We start from the raw sequence: 22,134 nt of genomic DNA, 5'->3' as shown, positions 1-22,134 counted from the left end.
TTTTCTGAAACCATTACTGAGACTTTCCCTCATTTTCAAAACCTTTATGGATTTAAAACACACGAGCTAAGTATGACCTGGGTGACCTTTTCTGCATGAGCTCTTTGACTTAGAATGTTTTCAGTGTTCATCTATGTTCTAACATGTATCATCAGTGCTTCATTCATTCTTTTCATTGTGATTAAAAGTAACATTTACCATTTAAACCATTTTGAGTATACAGTTCTGTGGCATTAACTACATTCACATTGTTGTACAAATATTCTCACCATCCATCTCCTGGACCGATTCATTTTCCCCATGGGAAACTCTGTATCAATGTCTCTACATTTTTGCCAAAATTTGTTATTTTTAATTCTCTTGATTATAGGCCTTCTAGTGTTTGTGGAGGGGTACGGCGTTGTGGTATTAATGTGCATTACCATCGTGACTAACGATGTTTAACATCTCTTCAGGTGTTTGTTGACCATTTGTATGTCTTATCTGGAGAAGGGTCTTTTCAAGTCCTTTTTCCATTTAAAAAACTGGGTTGTTTGTGGGGGCCTGCAGCTCCGCCGCCCGAGCCGGGTCCCGGCAAGCGCTCGTCCTGGCGGCCTTGGCCTCGCTGAGTCCAGCCTGGAGCGGTCTCCGCGCCGCAGGGGCCCGCGCACCGGGGCATCGCTAGCGGCCTCGCAGGGGCGCCGCTTCCTGCCTCGCGCTCACAGGAGAGGGGACGCCCGGCCCCAGGCGCCCGTGCCCGGAGTGCCGAGACCGTGCTGTGCCGCGCGGACGCGGCGCCGGCTGGGAACGACCCCTCCCGTGGGTCTCTGGCACCCCAGCGGCATCCGAGCGCGGAGCGGAGGCCCGCGGGCCGCAGGTAAGGGGATGGGGGCTCGTGGGGGTGGGTGGAGGAGGGAACCACGACTCACACCAGAGCTGTTCGGCACAGTCGCGGAGCCCCCTAACCTGGCGGCCGCAGGAAGGGCTCGCCTTTGAGTAGAGGCTTTGAGGACAGGCCCGAGCCTACCCCGTTCAATTTTACAAAACATCTGCTTGTGTAAAGCTCGCTCCCGCGCGGTTTTCCCAAGTAGCCAAGTGCCCCATGCGAGGTATCTGCAAGGAGAACCTGAGAGGGCCCGTAGCCCTGAGAGACTTGCCCTTGGCTTATGGCAAGGCCAAGGGATTTATCCTGCATGGTGATTTCTCCTGCTGAGAACCCCCAAACCCCACTCTGGCCAGCTGGCCCAGCTCTGCTTCCTGCACGTCTCCAGCCCGGGCCGGCCCTTGGACACCTGCTGGGATGGGAAAGGGAAGGGTCTCAGAATTTCACCTTAGAAACTTGCCAGGGGGCATGGATTGAAAAACATGGGGGCCATTCAGGCAGCAGAGAAGGGAGAAGGGCACCTTGCTGCCCTTTCATTGTGGAATCGGTGGCACTTCTGCTGAGAGGGGCCTTTCCATGGGGACCGCATGCAGTGTGTTTGGTGTCTTGGAACTGAAGAATTAGAACCTGTACAATTTTCAAATGATGTGGTCCTTTAATTTAAAAACAAAACCCCTAGAACCTTTGCTTTATAAATTGAGGTCTGAAAATTGAAGGTCTGTTTTGCTTCCACTGTGACACTATATTAAGAAATGTGGATTTATTGAGAAAAGAGTCAGAATAGAGAAGGAAACAGAGAACTCAGAGGTACCACTGTAGTTTGGCAAAGGCTGGGGGGAGTTAATTTGTCAATGCTGCTGGCTTTCAGTAGCCTGCAGCCATTCTCCTCCTGCGGCTGAGGGGGTATAAAGCTGTACTGGGTTGCTCTACTCTTCTTTTGTAGAATTCCAGCTCAGAGCCATCTCTTGATGTATAAGTATTTCGCAGACTAGGTTCCCAGGCAACTCCTGGAGGGCCAGAGGGGTTCCTTCCTTCATTATACCTGTCTGTTTGAATGAAAACCAGCAATGACATATTTTTCTTTAAATCTGGTTTATGGTCTATCATCCAAAAACCAGATTAGCTATTTCCGCACTCTCTCAATAGGCTCGAGTTCCTGGAAACTGAAACCTAGAGAGGGTGGAAGAGTGCCCGAGGGAGAACGGGAGAGCCTGCAGGGAACCGTGACTCCTGGGTGTTTAATGAGCTTCCTAAACAGCATGGTCATTAATTGGCAAGTGATGACCTTAAGGAGAAACTACTGGTGAAAATGTAAAAGCCTTTTGTTAACAATGTGCCCACCAGGTGCGCACCTTATGGAGTATTTTCATTGCATTTCCAACACCTGGGAGGGTGTTGGGCAGAGGGCAGATGTTTAATAGATATATTGAATAAGTTCAATTACATACAATTATATCAATGGAAGGGTCAGCAACACTATGAGGTTAGGGTTAGGGTTAGGGCCAGGGCCAGGGTCAGGGTCAGGGTCAGGGTCGTTAGGGTTAGGGTTAGGGTTTAGGGTTTAGGGTTAGGGTTTAGGGTTAGGGTTTAGGGTTTAGGGTTAGGGTTAGGGTTTAGGGTTTAGGGTTAGGGTTAGGGTTAGAGGGTTAGGGTTAGGGTTCGGGTTAGTGTTAAGGTTAGGGTTGTTAGGGTTAGGGTTAGGGTTTAGGGTTAGGGTTAGGGTTAGAGGGTTAGGGTTAGGGTTCGGGTTAGGGTTAAGGTTAGGGTTGTTAGGGTTAGGGTTTAGGGTTAGGGTTAGGGTTTAGGGTTAGGGTTTAGAGTTTAGGGTTAGGGTTTAGGGGTTAGGGTTAGGGTTAGGGGTTAGGGTTAGGGTTAGGGTTAGGGTTAGGGTTAAAAATGCAAGTTCTGGGGTTGGGCAAATCTGGGTTCAGACCGTCGTTTACAAACTGTCTTCGTGCAAATCGTGTGTTATTTTTCTAAGACTCAGCTTCTACCTTTATGAAACGGGGGTAGCAGTGGTGCTGATCCCAGAGGTTTTGTTGAGGCAAAGCTCTTTTCTCAGTTCCTAGCATGCGTGAGTGCTCAATGCACTTAGTTAATATTACGGTTATTGACCCTGGAGATACTCCCCAAAGCTAAAGGCCAGAGGCCTGACAGGTGTATTGAGGAGGTGGGTGCCTACTGTGAGCCGGAGGTGGCAGGTAACCGGAGGAATGGAACGGCTGCTGCAGAGCGGGACTGTTTTTCTCCTGCTTTAGACTTTTCTGTATTTTCTAGATTTTCTTAAAAGAACCATGTAGATGGTTTTGTACCCTGAAAACTTCCAACAAAAACTTTAAAGACCTTATCCATGCAAACATTTACTCTAAAAAGCTGGAGAATGGAACTGAAGGCCTATTTTGGAGAACTTTCTGTATTCCCATTTCCTGGAATCTTCTGAAATGGAACCAAGTGGGGGAGGGGTGTGATCTGTACTAATTCTCTGAGCTCTTGGGTCTAATCACTGAGCATCCCTGCATCCCAGCTTCCTCCTGAGATCATGGGTACCTCTCAGTTCATAAATTCAACAATTCCTTACGTAAGTAAATAAACACACAAAATACTTACATCAGTGGCCAACAGTTCCTCACTGTCATCAATACTGGCCACGGTGACCTCTCCTTGGCTCACAAAGGGGAAGTCAAAGGGGTTGGTTGAAATGAGAAGCAGGTCTGTGAAGCAGAAGGATCCCTTTAGCATCTTATGCACAACTGACTCTGAGTTTTTTTCCAATGTGATCGATTTGGAAGATGAGAATGATAACCAAGGAACTTACCCATAAGTTCCGGCTTCTTGTTTGACATGATTTGGTAAAAAATATAATAGCCTCTCTCACGGGATAACTGAAATGCCACCCTGGATTTTTCTAAGAGATCTAAGATAACAAAAAACGATGTGATTTTAGGGTCCCCAGGAGATGCCTCTGTGGCCAAAGCCAAGGTGCCAGATAGAGTGTTTGGACTCACAGGTTTCAATGTCCGCTGACACCAGCTTTCCTGTGGCTCCAAAGTGAATGCGAATGAACGTCCCCTGTCCAAAGACAGATTGAAAAACACAGTTATTTTCTTTCTATGGTACTGTAGCCAGCTTCTGTTAGGTACTACTGAGGATGGGTGGGCTGTGTAGGCTCACGGAGGAGGTGATGCCAGAAGCATGAGGACCTTCCTCCTCTCTGTTTGCTTGGCATCTGGTCCCCACGCCGGCTCAGCCAAGACTCAGGTAGCTCTGCCCAAAGCACCTGGCCCTGTTCCCACAGCTCTGGGGATGCCTGCAGGCTCCCTCTCAAGTCTCTGTTTGGGACCACCTCACACCTGACTGTCTCCTTGGTCTTTATCCTGCTCAAACTCTTTGTAACACCTCTGAACTGATAACCTGGTTGGACTATCTGACTTCTTTTTTGCCTCTGGATGTTACTTCTGAGATTTCTTGCCTCAGTTTTCCTTACTACTTACTACATGCAAACCTAGCCCCCAGGCCAGGCCTCCTGGCTCCCCAAAGACCCACTCAGCACTTGGGTTCCCCCAATCTTGGGGAGTGAGGGGTGAAATTATATATAGTATATATGTGTGTGTGTATACTCCCTTCTTACATCATCTGCTTAATTGGTCGCTACCACTCTGTGAGCCAATTGGAGGGCAAAAATATTGCCTTGCTTGTTCACCCACAGACCCTGGAATGTAGTACATACTCAGTAGTATTCTCAGTATTCTCTGAATGAAGCCTAAGAAGAGTTAATGAAGGACCAGTGTAGGTTTATGTGAATTATGTGTTCGCTCTTCAGGAGTTCTAGCTGCTGAATGCAAGTGCCTCTGGGTACTTGCTCTACTGGCCAGTGAAATTAGATAGGAGACTGGATACTTGTTTATTTGCCAGTGTCGGAAGTAAATGCCTCTTTGGTTGAGCTAATCCTAAGTGAAACATTGAAGGATGGGACATATCCTTCAGTATCTTCAGTATCAACTTCTTCCCAATTTTTGAGCTCTGCTGCCTCCACCAGGTTTTCCCTCCTCCCAGCACCTCCTGACTTGGAGAAGGTCAGATCTGCTAACTAACTTCACACTAAGGTTTTCATGGCTAATAAGTCAGTGGATACTGTTCAATGGACTTATGTATTTTAAAATGCTTCCACCTGAAGAGACCAATTTTAGCATAGAGAAGTCATTTTGTACTTGTGGAATTTGAATCTTGAATCCTTGTGACTTCAGGAGGCTCTGAGGTGATGCTGATTAGTTAGGGAAGGACAGCTAAATCTTCCTTCGGCTGGGAATAAGACAAAATGTTCTTTGAAGGGTTATCAGAATATCCCGGTTGGGCAGCTTGATCTGAAGCGCTTGGGGGTAGACTAAGGCCAGGTATATCCTAGTTTATGTGGCCATTTTTCATATTCAGCATTGGAGGAGAGGGTTTTCTTTCTGGGGGTCATTGACAATTGGACTGAGTCTTAACGAATCTCAAGGAGTTGTCATTCCTCACGGTCTTGACATTTCCAAAGGCCTCCAGGAGGGGGTTGGCCTGGATGATCTGGTCTTCCAGGGTTCCCTAATAATAAGTGAGAAGAGGAAAAGAGAGGACTTTGGACGTCTTCCGAAGTAACTTCCCAGTGACTCAAAAGTGTGGATGCTCTGGGAAGGTCCCAGGGAGAGATGTCGCCCAGCTCAGGCTGGTGGCAGGTACAGTTGTGCTGAGTACCCACAGGCCCATCCCCACCCCACCCAAGGAGGCTTCAAGGTCCCATCGTAGAAGGAGTCTTAGCACAGCATCAAAGTGGCTTCTGGCCACACCAGATTCCAGGTTGGAGCCCTACCCGCTACCTCTCAATCTCCCAGAAGGCCTTTCTTCTCTGATAACATTTTATCATAAATTATGGATTTGTAAAATATAGACCTCTGTTCCTGCATGCACCAGGACCCATTTATACAGATATTCGGGTTCAGAAGTAGAAACAGACTGTGAGCAATGAAAGTGACCCATATGATAGAAACAGTGGTTCTCAAAAAAAATGTTTAAGTTGCATAAAATATTTTGTGAGAATTATTACGTAGAAATCCACTTATAGAAAGCAGAGTTTTCACCTTTCCCCCTTCCCCACATGATTGCTTGCCTTTCTGACTTCAGAGCTGTTTGGAAACTACTGTCCAGCCCAGTGGTTCTCAAAGTGTGATCCCTGGACAGGGCATGAACAATGGGAACATGACAGAAATGCAACATGCCAGGATTTTGAATGTGAGACAGGAATTTCAGTCAGAAATTCTGGGCCTGGGGACCAGCAATCCGTTGTTAACGAACCCTCCTGGTGATTCTGACGTGCACTCCAGTTTGAGAACCACTGGCCTAAACCATTCCTTCTCCAAAGGAGGATGTGGAGTTGTTCAAGGTCACTCGGCTGTTGCTGATGGAGCTGGTGCTAGAGCCCGAGTCCACAAGGTGGAGCCATTTCCTGCCTTGCCCCGTAAACACCCCCTGGGGCAGGACCTCGTGCTGTGCACAAAGCCCTGCAGACACTTGGGGCTCACCTGGGGTTTCAGTTATACTCATTCCAGCAAGCCTTCCAGGTGCAGGAAGCTGCTCACCTGCATCTTGCCCGGCCGCTGCTCCTTCCTCTTCTCCCCAGTGACCGCAATTGCTGCAAAGTGCTGGATCACACGCTTGGTGTTCACTGTCTTCCCAGCCCCGGATTCTCCGCTGTTGATTTAAAAGTAAGTGAGAGGGACTTCCCTGGTGGTCCAGTGGTAAAGAACCCGCCTTGCAATGCAAGGGACGCGGGTTCAATCCCTGGTCAGGGAAATAAGATCCCACATGCCGCGGGGCAACCGAGCCCGCACGCCATAACTACTGAGCTTGCGCACCTCAATTAGAGCCCACGTGCCACAAACTACAGAGCCCACGTGCTCTGGTGCCTGCGTGCCACAACTACAGAGCCCACGCACTCTGGAGCCTGCGTGCCACAACTAGAGAAGAGAAAACCCGCCCGCCACAACTAGAGAGAAGCCTGTACACCACAGCAAAGAGCCCACGCGCCCCAACAAAAGATCCCGAGTGCTGCAACTAAGACCCGACACACCCAAAAATAAATAAAATATAATAAAGTAAAATAAAATAAAATAAAGTGAGATACACAGACATAGAGAACAGACTTGTAATTGCCAAGGGGACCAAGGAAAGGGGGAATGGAGGACAAATGGATTGAGAGTTTGGGATGAGTAGATGCAAACTATTAGATATAGAATGCATAACCAACAAGGTCCTACTGCATTGCACAGGGAACTATATTCAATACCTTGTGATAAAACAAAATGGAAAAGAATATGAAAAGGAATATATATGTATAACTGAATCACTTTGCTGTACAGCAGACATTAATACAACATTGTAAATCAAGTATACTTCAATAAAATAATTTTTTTTAAAAAAGTAAGTGAGCTAAAGGAGAGCAGAAGGAATGGACAGCCCCTTCCAAGTCATCATGGCAACAACACAGGTTACTGACGCGATGAGGACGGACTGGTTGTCTCGATCTAGAAATGCAGAAGGAAGCAGGACAGAATAAATAAACAACATACAGGCAGGATATACAAATCAGGCAACATTGGGGGTAGACAGAGCCCATGAGTTCTAGTTCTGGCTTTGCCATTAACTAGTGGTGTGATGATTTGGGCATGTCGAATCTTCTTGGAGACAATTTGTGCAGATTTCCCAAATGCTGGATGTGTAACGTGGGCAGCATGGGAAGTGAACAGTGAGTCCCACAGTGTGGAAGTTATTCGTGTTCACAGATCTTTACCTCCTCAATAGCGCTTTCTTATCTCCCTTTTCAAAAAAGAGAGCAAGTCTCAGACTTAGAACTTGAAAGAAACCACAGCTTCTAATTAGAATTTATGGACACTGATTTGTTGTCATTGCCTTTTTCTTTCACCTTTACTTTCTACTTGTGGACAGTGACCGTGGTTTTCCATTTACAAGAGTGTTATAGGTTGAATTGTGTTCCCCCCAACAAACTAATATGTTGAGGCCCTAACTAACCCCCAGTACCTCAAAATGTGACCTTATTTGGAAATAGGGTCATTGCAGATGTAATTAGTGAAGATGAGGTCATACTGGAGTAGGTGGGCCCCTAATCCAATATGACTGGTGTCCTTATAAAAAGAGAAATTTGGAGACAGATGAGAACACAATGTGAAGATGAAAGTGCAGATCAAGGTGATGATTCTATAAGCCAAGGGATGGCAAGGATGGCCAGCAAACCACCGGAAGCTGGGAGAGTGGCCTGGACCACATTCTCCCTCTCGGCCCTCAGAGGGAACCAACCCTGCTGACACCTTGATCTCAGACTTCCAGGCTCCAGAGCTGTGACACAATGCATTTCTGTTGCTTAGGCCACCCAGTGTGTAGTACTTGGTTACGGCAGTCCTAAGAAACTAATACTAATAGTGATATTATTCTTCCTTTTTTTAAAAAATAGTTTTCCTCCAGATCAAAGGGCAGATTTGTTCGGTTCCTATTTTGTTTTTATTTTTGGCCACGCCACGTGGCATGTGGGATCTTAGTTCCCTGACCAGGTATCGAATCCGTGTCCCCTGCAGTGGAAGCACAGAGTCTTAACCATTGGACCACCAGGGAATTCCCTATTCTTCCTTTTTGAAATGGACGGAACTTCAGTCACTATAAGGAAAGATTTTAAATATGCAGAAATGGCCAGGATTGCGAATGTGACATTGGAATGGCTGAAGTTTGGGCAACATTGTCCTGGATGACTTTTAAGCATCTTCAGATCTCAGATGCTTGCTTCTACTTCTTCTCTCTGCACCAAGTCAAATCAGGTGAAAGTGGAACAGACCGAAGTGATGTTAGGCATGACAAGGGTGACAGTATTACCACATCTCTGCTATTTCATCTGCTATTCTGGAAATTTAAGGAGGAGAAAGAGGGAGCCTGAGAAAACAGGTGAAGGGAAGTTGCTGTGCCCATTTCTCCAACTTTGCATTCCTAAGTGGCTACTAATATAGTCTCTCTTCCAAGTGTGCTCCTGTTGGGGGTTTCTTTGGAGGTGGGGGCAGCGCATCTCCTTGTGCTTCACATCCACCCCCAGAGAAGCATGTACTTAGTGTGGCTTCAGTCCCAAGCTCTGGCTTAAGAACCGTGACTGGTAATGGAAGATACTGCACCCCTGGCTTTCCATCCTGACATCCTCTGAATCTACTGAGGTCACTTTGGTCATTGCACCGTTTGGATGACCAAAGCCTGTGAAGGGCTCCAGTAATTAACTAAGAACCAGTGCAGTTAAAGGACTTGAATACTTCACTAAAACTATTTTTTAAAATATGGATTAAAGAAATTACTCACCAGTCATCATGAACTGATAGGCGTTGTCAGAGATGGAGAAGATGCAGGGCGGGGCCTCCTTGTGCTTTTTGCCTCTGTAGGCCGTCACCACCTCAGGGTTGTACACCGGCAGCCACTGGTAGGGGTTGACGGTGACACAGAAGAGGCCTGAGTAGGTCTGAGAAAATCAGAAAATTCAACCTATGGATCTTGACTTTACTAAGAGAAGGAAATGGAATAAAGAGAGGTTGAAGGGTACTCACGTAGATCATCCAGGCTGCGTAACGCTCTTTGAGGTTGTACAGCACTCCTGGCTCGTGTAGGTGGGTCATCATGGCCATGTCCTCGATCTTGTCAAATTTGGGAGGGTTCATGGGGAAGACTTGGTCACTGTTCAGAGTGAGTGTCTGGATATTGAGAGGAAAATCACATGATGAGTGGGAGAGCCGATGTGGTGACCTACCAGTGGGGTGAAAATGGTGAGATATTGTGGTGAGATTACCCCATTACCGTGGTTAACTTTATGGATCATTTCTGTGCCCAGAGATGATCTGTAAATAACTGTTCTTGATAAATCTAAGACTGGTCAAACTGTATAACCAATTCTGGTCTGATGCCCCCCAGTCAGCATGCCATTCTGTGTGCCAGAAGAGGGTTACAGGTGTGCAAAGTTATAGAGCCCTTCAGCCTCAGGGTGGCCAGGTGGAACTCAGGATGGCCAAGGCCACAGCAGCTTGCCTCTGTTTACCCCATTTGCTATGAGTGCTGCAATGAGATCAAGCTTGGAAGATTGGAAAAAACTCTTCCAGTGTATTCTGTAAATCTCCACCTCAATACCTCTGCTCATGTGGGTCCCTTTGTCTGGAATATATCTACATTGAAATTACATCTAGCAACCTTCAAAGCTCTTCTGAAGTGCCACCTCTTCCATGACCTGTTTCTGCTCTCGCCTGTCTTTTCAAGGCTTCCAGAATTCCTTGCACCGCTGCCCTAATAGTTAAAACATTTGGACTTGAAGCATGGTCCATGCCTGAACAGTATTTTGAGACTATTACCTAATTTTCCCCTCTCTGTTTTCCCTCCCCTTTAAGCATACAACTGGCACTCCATTACTCAGGAAAGGTAGAAAATAGGGCATAAAAGCGAGAGAGCCTGTAAGCCTTTCTAGCGTTTGTTTTCCAAAAGCCCGAATCCTCAGAAGAGCTTTGAGGGTTTTACCGAAAAGATAAAAGGGAGGAGATTTGTTGATATAGACCAAATCTCTTGAGGAAAGGAAGCCCTTCTGCCCCACCGCCCTAAACTAGAGAGAGAGGGACATCCAAAATAGCATAAGGAAGATGGAAAAATCTGTGTGTCCTGAAGGTTCAGAAACTGGGGCGCTCCTTCCACTTCCGGGACTGCAGGGCCTGCGGTCTCCCGGGCTCCCGCACGCACCGACTTGCCAACGAGACAAAGGACAGGGGCGCGCTGCCAACGGCGACGCGTGGCGTCATGCGTCGCGGGGCGCGCCTCGGCCTGCGCGCTTGCACGCGTCCTGGGAGCCGCTGACGGGCCTGCGCGCCGGTGCGGAGCCGGAGGCGGGCCGTGGGGGCCCAAAGACGGATAGGGCGGGTCGGCTCCGGGACCGAGGCGGCAACACGTCGAGCGAGCGCCTGTGCCCGAGGGCAGCGATGCTGTGGTTCCAGGGCGCCATTCCAGCCGCCATCGCGTCGGCCAAGAGGAGCGGCGCGGTCTTCGTGGTGTTCGTGGCAGGTGATGATGAACAGGCTACACAGATGGCTGCAAGTTGGGAAGATGAGAAAGTGACAGAAGCATCTTCCAACAGTTTTGTTGCTGTGAAAATCGATACCAAAAGTGAAGCCTGCCTACAATTTTCACAGATCTGTCCTGTAGTGTGTGTTCCATCTGGTTTCTTTATTGGAGACAGTGGAATTCCCTTGGAAGTAATAGCAGGAAGTGTTCCTGCAGATGAACTTGTTACCAGAATCCACAAAGTCCGGCAGATGCACTCGTTAAAAGGTGAAATATCAGTGGCAAATAGTGGCCAGTGAGAAAGTTCAGTCTCTACTCCATCCACCTCATTTGATCAGAACAACACTTCTGAAAACTGTCAGTCCAGAAATGTAGAGCTCTGTGAGACACCACCCACTTCTGATACAAAGTCAGATTCTGCAACAGGAGGAGAAATTTCAGGCCAGGCCACTGTGTCTCCAGAGCCTGGTGGATGTTCAAATCAGAGACCTACAGAGGAGCTCACCGTCAGAGTGGAAAGACTAACCAAAAAACTTGAAGAAAAGAGAGAAGAGAAAAGGAAAGAGGAAGAACAGAGAGAGATTAAGGAGGAAATTGAGAGGAGGAAAACTGGAAAAGAAATGTTGGATTATAAAAGAAAGCAAGAAGAAGAATTAACAAAAAGTGTGTTAGAGGAAAGGAACAGAGAAAAGGCAGAAGATAGGGCAGCTCGAGAGCGTATAAAACAGAAGATTGCACTGGACCGTGCAGAGAGAGCTGCTCGTTTTGCAAAGACACAGGAAGAAGTAGAAGCTGCTAAAGCTGCAGCCCTGCTGGCCAAACAGGCAGAAATGGAAGTCAAGAGAGACTCTTCCGCAACAGAAGGAAGCAGTGTTGCGAGAATTCAATTCCGTCTTCCTGATGGTTCTTCCTTCACAAGTCAGTTCCCTTCTGATGCTCCTCTAGAAGCAGCAAGGCAGTTTGCTGCACAGACTGTTGGCAACACTTACAGTAATTTTTCATTAGCGACAATGTTTCCCAGGAGGGAATTTACCAAAGAAGATTATAAAAAGAAATTACTGGATTTGGAACTTGCCCCAAGTGCTTCAGTGGTACTGTTGCCAGCAGGAAGACCAACTACATCCATGGTACATTCTTCCAGTGGCGACTTTTGGACATTCTTGGGGACAGTACTTTACCCATTCCTTGTCATCTGGAGATTGATTAGCAACTTCTTATTTAGTAATCCTCCTCCTGCACAGACCTCGGTGAGAGCAGCATCATTGGAATCCTCAAACCTTGCATCCTCTAGCAACTCAGACAAAAGGGAACCAGTCAGAAAAAGAGTGCTGGAGAAACGGGGGGAAGACTTGAAAAAGGAGGGCAAGATATATAGATTGAGGACTCAAGACGATGGTGAAGATGAAAACAACACTTGGAATGGAAATTCTACTCAACAGATGCAGTGTGACAAGGACAATATGTGCAGTAATCATTGTTTCTCTTATGATTTAAGTCAACTAAAACTCTACTGGAGAAGTGGGACTGCTTTATGTTTTCCAACTCATCTACAAAGTGTCTCTTTATTCCTGCTTAGTGGGTTAAAGTTGTTTAACCTCAGATAAGTCAAGAGATAAAATAACTGGCTGCTAGGTCCTTGTATATGGTAAGCAACTGCTAGAAGCCTAAAATAGCAAAAGGTCTGCGACAGCCTCCCTTTATCAGCTTTCTTGTTTAGTATTTCATATGCCCATTAGCCCTGTGCTCTCAGATGATATGTTTTGTTTAGGGCTGTTTTGCTCCAGAACTCCTCAGCCCACACAAAGTAACTGGTGTGTCACTGAATAATTTGATCTTGAGTCAGAGCGTTTTAACTAGCCAATCAGATGATAATTTGGGTTTAACTTTTCTCTTCTTGCTCATCAGCTGCAAGCAAAATCTTGTAGTTTTTAATCTTACTTAAACACTGGATAAAAAAATCTTTTCCAAAAAAAAAAAAAAGAAAAAAGAAACTGGGGCTTGTTTCTTAGCAATCCTTCAGGGGGGGCAGTGACACCCCATGTGGTATTACTGAAAATGTGGCATGGCTCTGGGGAGGGGACCCCAATAGTAACTCCAGAAAATTTATTTCCGGCCCTGTGAAAAGAGGCTGACACCAGAGGTTAAGTTTAATAATAACAATCATCATCATCATCATCGTCATCATCATCTGTCTTGTATGCTTGAATTTGTGAACTGCGATTCATACCTACCATGTACTCTTTTTTTAAAAAATTATTTTATTTATTTATTTTTGGCTGCGTTGGGTCTTCCTTACTGCACACGGGCTTTTCTCTAGTTGTGGCGTGTGGGGGCTACTCTTCGTTGCGGTGCACGGTCTTCTCATTGTGATGGCTTCTCTTGTTGCAGAGCACAGGCTCTAGGCACACGGGCTTCAGTAGTTGTGGCGCACGGGCTGAGTAGTTGTGGCTCGCGGGCTCTAGAGTGCAGGCTCAGTAGTTGTGGCGCACGGGCTTAGTTGCTCCGCGGCATGTGGGATCTTCTGGGACCGGGGATTGACCCCGTGTCCCCTGCATCGGCAGGCGGATTCTTAACCTCTGTGCCACCAGGGAAGTCCCCATACCCACAGTGTACTCTTGATTCCTACACTAGATGATAAACTTTGGGGAAGCGGGACTGAGATTTGCTCATATTTGCAGAGTGATAGACACTGTGACCTAGACATGGTGCGTGTCCAGTAAGGATTGAATTGAATGGTGCTCTGTAATTCTCTGCATTAAATTAGGCATTGCCTCTGGAGCTCCCTCTGTAAGTCACTCTGCAGCCTAGAGAGTTCTATTTGGTATATTCGCCCATCCAGCAGCAATCTGTATCAATCTCTCCCTTAAACAGTCCAAACTCTTCCACCACCACCTTCCCCTTTCTCCAAAGCAAACATCATAAAAACTCTCAAAGCCCAAGTCCTTGAAGGAAAGAGCCAGAGGAAAGGTACGTGCCATGGCAGTTTTTACCTGCGACTTCACTCAGAGTAGATCAATGTGAGTCTTGTTCTATCTTCAGATTCCTATGGGCCAGCATGCAATTTCTACTATTCTACTCCAAAGGCAAAGGGGGATGCCCATGTTAGCAAGGACATCTGAGATCAACACTTACCCGGTTGTCGAGGGTCTCGACTGTGACTTTGTCATTTTCCTTGCTCTGGATCATACCTTTCACATAAAATTCCTTATCATCCACTGCAAAGCAAGCTTTCTTAGAATCAAATGGGCGATTTGGAGCCTCGATTCTCTCCTTCTCTGATTTCCACAGGTAGGGAGCTGCTTCTCCAAAAATGGCCATCTCTGCATCAGAGCTCATGACTGCAGGGGCTGGGAAGACCAGGGCTGCTGAATCTGGAGCTTTGGGGAGCTCCATCCTGTTATTTCCATTCAGACAGGGGGCCAGATTCAAAAGTTCCTGGGATTAACCTACGTTCTGAGGAATCCAGGACCTGGTATAGGGGCCTAGAGTGGGCAAGTGGGGGTGAGCTAAAGGAGATATTTTACTCCAAGAAAAAAGTTTGAGGGGACATCTCTTAGTCCAGCTCCAGGTGTGGAAGTCTAAACCAATTAGAGGAAGACAAGCTGAGCCTAATAAAGGAGGCCTCAGACAATACTTCCTTAATTACACGTCACATTTGAGCCTCATGATCTCGGTGTCATTCCCAAATCTTAAGGGTGTCTGAAAAGAATTACTGGAATGTTGATAATTCCTAGTAGAAAGTTCATATAGCCCAGTGAAAAGTAATGACTTGAACATAAAGTACTGCCACACTTGTTTAGCCAATTACAGGCAACAAGGTGATAGGAGACATTATGGCCTAGTGCAATGGTTCCAAACTTTAATATGCACCAGAATTACCTGGAGAGCTTGTTAAAACACAGATTTCTGGGCCTCACCCCCAGAGCTTCTGATTCAGTAGGTATGGGATGGGGCCTGAGAATATGCATTTCTAGAAAGTTCTTAGGCAATGCTGGTGGTGCATTCATCAGCTGATGGTGAATTCATCATTGTGGTCCAGGGACCACACTCTGAGAACTGCTGGTGTAGGGCCTTCTGACTCCAAGAGTGGTCCTTGAACACGTTGCATCAGCATCACTGAGGAGTTGTTAGACATTCAGAATCTCAGAACCACCCCGCATTACAAAACCAGAATCTGCACTTTAACAAGATCTCCAGGTGATTTCTAGGCATAGTAGAGTTGAGAAGTACTGGGCTTAAGGCAGGGGTCTCCAAACTTTAGTTATGTGTAGCAGTGTCGGGGTGTGACAAACAGTGTTTAATTAAATAAATGCTTTAGAACTGACTGCTTAGCGTGTGTGTGTGTGTGCATGTACGTGTATGGTGTGTTTATGTATCTTTCTGCCTCTCTCTCTCTGTCCACCCTCCCGCTCATCCCTCCTGTCACTTCTTTCCAAACAATCCCCTTTCACAGACCTTCTCTTTATGTGTTTTCCTTGCTTAGAAGCTAGACAAATTTGGCTTAAAGTCCCGGCACCGAACTTGGTCAAACGACTTAACTTCTTTGGGCCACTAATTTCACTTAAAATGAAGAAGCAAGCTAGCTCATTTCTAAGGCCCCTGCAGGTTGTGTGACTTTTCTGGTTCCTTTTCCTCATGTGCATTTGCTTTTCCTGTTCCCTCTGGACCTCTTCCCGTATCCTTCCTGACCCTCTACTTCTTTTCCCCACAACTCTTCCCCTTCTCCCTTTCTTTCTCTGCTTTTTCTTTTCCATACATTCTTCTGTAAGTGGCCATAAAATGGAGTTCAATTACACACATGTATCCCCATATCTCTCTTAAGAAATAGGTCATATGTTTTGAATAAAGCCTTTTATGTTTCCTATTAAAAGTGGGAAAATTGAACATTTTATGGTTCTCTCTTGGAACTTCCCCCGCCCTCAATCTTACACTTTATGAAATTACTCTTCGTTGGTAACTGTTGTTTCAATATCCCTCCTTGAGATTCTGGGGGAATCTAGTCCTACAGAAAGAGGAGCAACTGCGACCCTCTGGATCTTATTCAGGATAAGTTGCATTTCGATTTTACTTTGGCCAGAGGCTCTGCTGAACCATCTGTGTGCTCGTGGTTAAGTTTTCATAGTTAAGAGATTGGAACTCAATATAGCACCACAAAGAGGACCTCTGGCTTGCAGGCTTCATGCGGTTTAAATTTTCTCAGTTACTGCCTGGTGGAGAGGAAGAATTCATCCATATTGTTTCCTCATCTGTGAAGATAGTCCCTACTTTTGTGGCTTAAGTGAGTTTTACGACAGCAGCAGTTCTCAAGCTTTGTTTCCTCAGAACCCCTTCACACTCTTAAAAACCATTGAGAACCCAGTGAGTTTGGTTTATGCAGGTCATATCTACCAATATTTATGGTATTAGAAGTCAAAATTGAGAAAATCTAATTCATTTAAAGTTCCTATCAAATTCATTGCATGTTAACATTAATGACATATTTTTATGAAAATGACTATATTTTCCAAAACAAAAAAATTAGTGGCAAGAGTACCGTTGTTTTTCATTTTTGCAACTCACTTTAATGTCTGCTGAGTAGAAGATGGATGGGTTTTCATGCTTGCTTCTGTATTCTGTCTGTTGCTGTATGGTTTTTTGGTTTTTTGTTTTTTGTTTTTTGGTTAAAGTAGATATAGAAAATCTTTCACAGATATATAATTTGGAAAAGGAAAGAGTATTTTAATTGCCCTTTCACATAATTGTGGAAATTCTTTTTAGATACTATACCAAAACTTGACACGTGGTAGTTTCTGTGGTAGTTCCTTAAAGGCTAGTTGCAATGTGGAATCTGAAACCATATCAACAAACATTATGATCTGTTGGTCTGTGTTGAACTTTGAATGAAACTTTTACCCATGTGTAAACATCATACATTGATCATTTGGAAAATATTGTTCACTGAATTATACAGAACTTCCAAATATTGGCACGTTTCATTATACAGTATAAAAAATCACAATCATTAATATCAATACTGATCTCATTAGAAAATTCAAATATTAGGACGTTGTCAAGCTAATGATAGTAGACACAAGTCTTCCAAAGTTTTAATTTTTGCTTGAAAACTCAACTATATCATTAGTAAAAAATACTGTCAATAGTTTTCCTTGAAAGGATAAACACACTTCACTGCTTTTTGAGAAACTGTGTGCCAGATATACAAGTCTGAGAAACAATAGTTTGTCCTCTAGTCATTCTTTCAAGTAAAAATGGTGCTTCATGAATCAAGTGGCTGGTTCATCTTGCAACTCAGACAACTGCACATGTGTTTTTCCTTGAGACAAATGTCAAAGTCCAGTGTGCAAAAGGAGTGCTTTTCATGAACTTCCTGTTTGATCATGTAGAATATTATAAAGATGTGGATACATTTGACATGTAGTCAAATTAATACTTTCCATTGTTGCAAATTTTAGGTCATTTTTCAATGAAGCTGGCTTTTAAAAAAAATTATTTATTTATTTACATTTATTTTTGGCTGCGTTGGGTCTTTGTTGCTGCGTGCAGGCTTTGTCTAGTTGTGGCGAGCGCTACTCTTCGTTGCGGAGCGCGGGCTTCTAATTGTGGTGGCTTCTCTTGTTGCGGAGCATGGGCTCTAGGCATGCGGGCTTTGGTAGTTGTGGCACACGGGCTCAGTGGTTGTGGCTCACGGGCTTAGTTGCTCCGCAGCATGTGGGATCTTCCCGGACCAGGGCTCGAACCCGTGTCCCCTGCATTGGCAGGCGGATTCTTAGCCACTGTGCCACCAGGGAAATCCTGAAGCTGGCTTTTTAAATTAAAAAAAATTCTTTTTCACTGTCAGTGTATGGCTGTGAAGAATACTATGACTATTAGTACAGCTTGGTGCCATGTCTTGATTTGTAATAAAGTGTCAGATCGTCTATCCATCCTTGCTTTTGCATCATTAAGTCAAACAGTGAAGAAAGCACATGGCATCTGGGTATTATAAAAATTGTTTTGACCTCATGTACCTCTTGAAAAGTTCTTAGGAATCTCCAAGGATCCATGGGCCACAGTTTGAGAATGGTTGCACTATAGTGTGAGGGAATCTCATCAGGCTGCAAGTGTATGATCTGATGTCATTTAGCTTGACTTAGTGTTCAGCCTGCTACCCAAAGTGTTGAAAGTTGATCCACATCAAAATCATCTGCAACAGAATCTCTGTGGTTGGGACTGAGGAAACTGAATTGTTCTCAAGGGCCTCAAACACAGTGATGTTTAGGAGCATTATTTTGCTTTTATAAAGCCAGTCTTTCCAAAACCATGGCATAGTCCCAATGGTCCAATACAAAATGATTTTAGGCAACTATTTCTTAATTTTAATAGTTATATTAAAGTCTATTACCTTATTTTAGCAAAATGTAAGATGCCATCGATTGTAAGATAACCTATTTTGTGTCCCACTAATAAAGGAAAACACCCTGCTAATTACAGTACTCCTTTCATTGATTATAAGATGCATCCCAAGTTTAGAGATAATATTTTGTGAAAATGTGAAGAAAGTTAGAATAAAATAGAATAATATGTGCTAACGACTTAGAGACAGTGAAATATCTGTTTATAGTAGTGATATAAAGCAGTGTTTCTCAAACTTTGGTGGGCATAGGAATCCAACTGGGAATCTTGTTGAAATAGATATTCTGATTCAGCAGAGCTGGAGTAGAGTTTGAGATTTTGAATATCTAAATGTCTCAGCTGATGCTGAGATAGACGGTCCAGACTTTCATAGCAAGCATATAGGGTAACTTTGAGAAACACATCTAAGAAGAAAAAGGAATCAAGGTAAATCAAAATATTAAGTGAATTAGCAGTACTGGTCTTAAATGGGTATTGCAAAATTTGTGATAGTAGTATAAGATTGAAGTCTGAAGTTGGGGAAAGACTACAATGACTCATGGCCAAACTATACCTTTAGGTCTCTTAGAAAAACAAGACTTTCCGTCTGGGATTCAAGTCACTGCGTGTGTTGAGGTGAAGATTTTTCTTCTTCCACCCACAGCTCTAACCATGACTCAGAATCCAGTATCTCCTACTTTTACTGCCTAGATGATGCATGAGTTGTCTCAGCGATATTCTTGCAAATGTGTTGTCCAGCCTACTCAAATGCCTTCAAGATGACTTTTTTCCCTTTGGAAAATTTTGGAAAATCATTTGGGGTAGTTTCTGCAGGCCAAAGATACTTCTTGCTTTAAACTGAAATCTGGCTCTCTGTGACTTCAGGATGTTTGATCCTCCTTTCGGCTCTTGGTAACAACAGAAAGAGTTCAAACCTTCTCCCCACAAGACAACTCTTCACCCATTTGATGGCTGCTCTGGGTTCCCCTTAGCTTTTTTTTTTTTTTTTTTTTAATGTGGACCATTTTTCAAGTCTTTATTGAATTTGTTACAGTATTGCTTCTGTTTTATGTTTTGGTTTTTTGGCTGCAAGGCATATAGGATCTTAGCTCCCCGACCAGGGATTGAGCCTGGAAGGCGAAGTCTTAACCACTGGACCTCCAGGGAAGTCCCTCCTTAGCTTTTTCTTTTCCAGGCTAAGTAGCCCCAGTGCTGTCTTCATCTGTTTCTTCTGTGATGTGCTTCTGCATCTCCTTTACCATCACAGTGAGCTCACGCCTGTTAATCTCTTAAGTGTGACATCCAGACCACATGTTGTCCTCCATCAGCATGTGCCCTCACCTCTCCTGACCTAGGTGTCATGCCCGAGGTGGTGACTGCCCTCTGGCAGCCTCCTCACACCGATGGCTCACCACTCACTGTCAAGCAAAGCCCCTCAACGCACGCTGTGTGCGTCCGGTTGCTAAGTCAGATCTTGTCCCCATATTTATACAACTGTACTCTGGGACCCAGGGCTAAAACCATGTATTCTTGGCTGATAAAACTTTCCCTTGTTAGGTCTCATCCAACTCTCTTGGCATGACTCATGGTGTCCCTGGAAACTCTACCCCCAGAAAGTCCCCTAATTATCTGCTTCTTGGTTTTGAGAGCTTGACCTGCTTCCAGCCCTACACAGCTGTGTCCCTCCAACCATCCCCTCTGTTCCTGTCTTTAGGGGTCTTCCAATGGGGATGGCCATCCCAGTCTCCCTGACCTCCAGCACCACCTTCTGAGTGCTCCCCAACCCCTCTTACTGCTTGCTGTCAGTGCACTATGACACTGCTCTCAACTTTCAGCCCTCTCCTGGGAACTTCTCAGCTACTGCATCTTGTCAGCAATGGTGTGGTCATGACTTAATTATACTTTGGTTTCCTTAGTAATAATTCATCTAGAATTACTTCCAATAAACACAAATCTTGAGGTGGGGGAGTAATTTTTTTTAATTACTACAGTGGACATAGGTTTGAATCCATTTCTCCTTATTCTCTCAGCATCATTTGTGAGTAAAGACACAGCTGAGGGGATTCACAGGTGCGGCCTCTGCTCAAAAAACAGCAAAGTTAGACTTGTGTGAAGACTGAATCTTGAGCCTACGAACATCATGTTTGGGGCCAACCTAAGTATATTGACCTGGAGCTTGTGTGTCAAAGTTCTGCAGTGTGTTTTATTCCTGTTAGTGTGATGAGCAAATTTGGGAAGCCCTGCTTCCTTAGCTGCATATTTTGTAATCTGCCTTTAGAAATACTTAAGTAATGGATTTTAATGTCATCAGTTTCAGATTCCTATGAGTGTGGCAAGAATGAGAATGTGTAAAACACTGTTTGCGAATTTCAATTATTGTATTCCCAATCAAGATGAAAGTGACTCTTACCTTCTTGGTTTCCAAAGCAATGGTTAGTGTCCTTCAGGAATGAAGTGGCTTCTGAGAGAGTGATTCCGGAAATCAAAACTAAACAAAACAAAGAACAAATGAACTATGAAGAGTTTAAATAAATCTAGAAATTGTACTTTTCTAAGTTTAGCTACATTTAAATAGTACACAGTGGATGGTGTGGGATGGAAATACATTTTCCATTTTTCCCTTCGGTTAAGTCATCACTCTTTAAATAATTGGGTAATTACAGCACTGATTAACAATTTTTTTGAGTATCTTATGTGTGTGCAAAGTACCATGTCAGCTCCATAAGGGGGTATAAAAAAGGATAAAGACAGTCTCTACCCTAAAGGAATGCAAAATTTAGGAACAGTTAAGAGAAATGCTCAAATAAATCTTTGAACAAGGAAGAATAATACAAATTCTGTAAGCGTCTAAATGAAGCGTTATGGGGACTTAGAGAGATGATGCTTCCGGCTGAGGGTAGGGGGCCGTGAGGGGTCAAAAAAGAAAGGAGGGAGGGAGGGGAATGATCCGGATTGTAACTTGGATGCTTTTAGACCAGAAGTTGAATTCTTTGGCAATGAGAGAAAAGTTGTGAATTATGGGCAAGACTTCTTTAAGAGGTCTAGGAAGGGCACTCTCTTAAATATCCTATATTCTCTTGGAGAAGATGAAGGTAGGGTAGCTGATAACTTATTTGGGACTAAGGAATCTCAGTCCAGAAGTTGATAACCTACATGAAGATCTCAGGATACCATAAGAGTCTGAATAATTTTCAATATCAAATTTAACTTAAACTTCCCATTTACCACACAGTACTTTTATGGAAGCTGGGGAACATGTCGTGAAATACCATTTAGGCAGGAAGAGACATTTCAACGCTTGCTTTCCTACTTTGGTCGCGTACTCTTGGTCTCTACCTTTTATGAGTCTCTAATAATCTCCAGCTATATCCTAAAATTCTCACAACTTTCTCAGGAAAAGATTAAATGATTAAGTATCATATTCTGAATCCTTGGTTCAAACGAAATCACACTTGGAGGCAGAACCTCGGTTTTCTAATGCCAGCTCTGTAAAGTAGCTGTTGTAATTTCCTTGAGCTTTGGTTTCCTTCTGTAAATGAGACAGATGGACCAGAAAATCCCCAAGGTTTCTCTTAACCCTGTGACTGTATGACAGAAGGTATTCTGGTGAAGATGGTGTCCAGAAATCGAAGCATCGCAAGCTCCTAGAGCTACAGAATCCCTCTGAGGGATGCTCCTGCAGTGTCAGACACGACCCAGCCCGAAGTCCACAAGGCATGCCATGAATGAACAGTCTGGACACTGGTCATTAATAAGCAAACTAGGATGCATTCTGAGATGGACAAAATGCA

At 44.6% G+C, this 22,134-nt stretch overlaps 2 protein-coding genes across 2 annotated transcripts; one reads left to right on the top strand and one right to left on the bottom strand.

Annotated features, from left to right (window-relative positions):
* Positions 1-3,802: 3,802 nt before the first annotated feature.
* LOC132350855 (myosin-13-like) lies at positions 3,803-20,793 on the bottom strand. Its single transcript, XM_059900397.1, has 7 exons — positions 20,754-20,793; positions 14,105-14,319; positions 9,484-9,627; positions 9,242-9,398; positions 7,389-7,416; positions 6,472-6,583; positions 3,803-3,931 (listed from the first exon to the last, which is right to left on the bottom strand). The coding sequence occupies exons 2-7, from the start codon at positions 14,306-14,308 to the stop codon at positions 3,803-3,805; spliced, it is 774 nt and encodes a 257-aa protein (XP_059756380.1). The 5' UTR covers positions 14,309-14,319; positions 20,754-20,793.
* Positions 10,868-12,914, top strand: LOC132350854 (UBX domain-containing protein 4-like). The gene has a single exon (XM_059900396.1). It carries the CDS (start codon positions 11,593-11,595, stop codon positions 12,574-12,576), a length of 984 nt encoding a protein of 327 aa, XP_059756379.1. The 5' UTR covers positions 10,868-11,592; the 3' UTR covers positions 12,577-12,914.
* Positions 20,794-22,134: the final 1,341 nt, after the last annotated feature.

This window comes from Balaenoptera ricei, chromosome 16 (genome assembly GCF_028023285.1).
Source record: "Balaenoptera ricei isolate mBalRic1 chromosome 16, mBalRic1.hap2, whole genome shotgun sequence".
Lineage (NCBI taxonomy): Eukaryota > Metazoa > Chordata > Mammalia > Artiodactyla > Balaenopteridae > Balaenoptera > Balaenoptera ricei.
This window is presented reverse-complemented; position numbering and strand designations above follow the sequence as displayed.

Bases quoted from the DNA above. Each gene is read 5' to 3' on its own strand.
- LOC132350854 (XM_059900396.1), top strand. From the start codon at position 11,593: ATGTTGGATTATAAAAGAAAGCAAGAAGAAGAATTAACAAAAAGTGTG.
- LOC132350855 (XM_059900397.1), bottom strand. From the start codon at position 14,308: ATGAGCTCTGATGCAGAGATGGCCATTTTTGGAGAAGCAGCTCCCTAC. The intron at 7,417-9,241 runs GTGAGTAATTTC...CTGCATTTCTAG, and splicing joins CTATCAGTTCATGATGACTG to ATCGAGACAACCAGTCCGTC. The intron at 3,932-6,471 runs GTGAGCAGCTTC...GTCTTTGGACAG, and splicing joins AGCGGCCGGGCAAGATGCAG to GGGACGTTCATTCGCATTCA.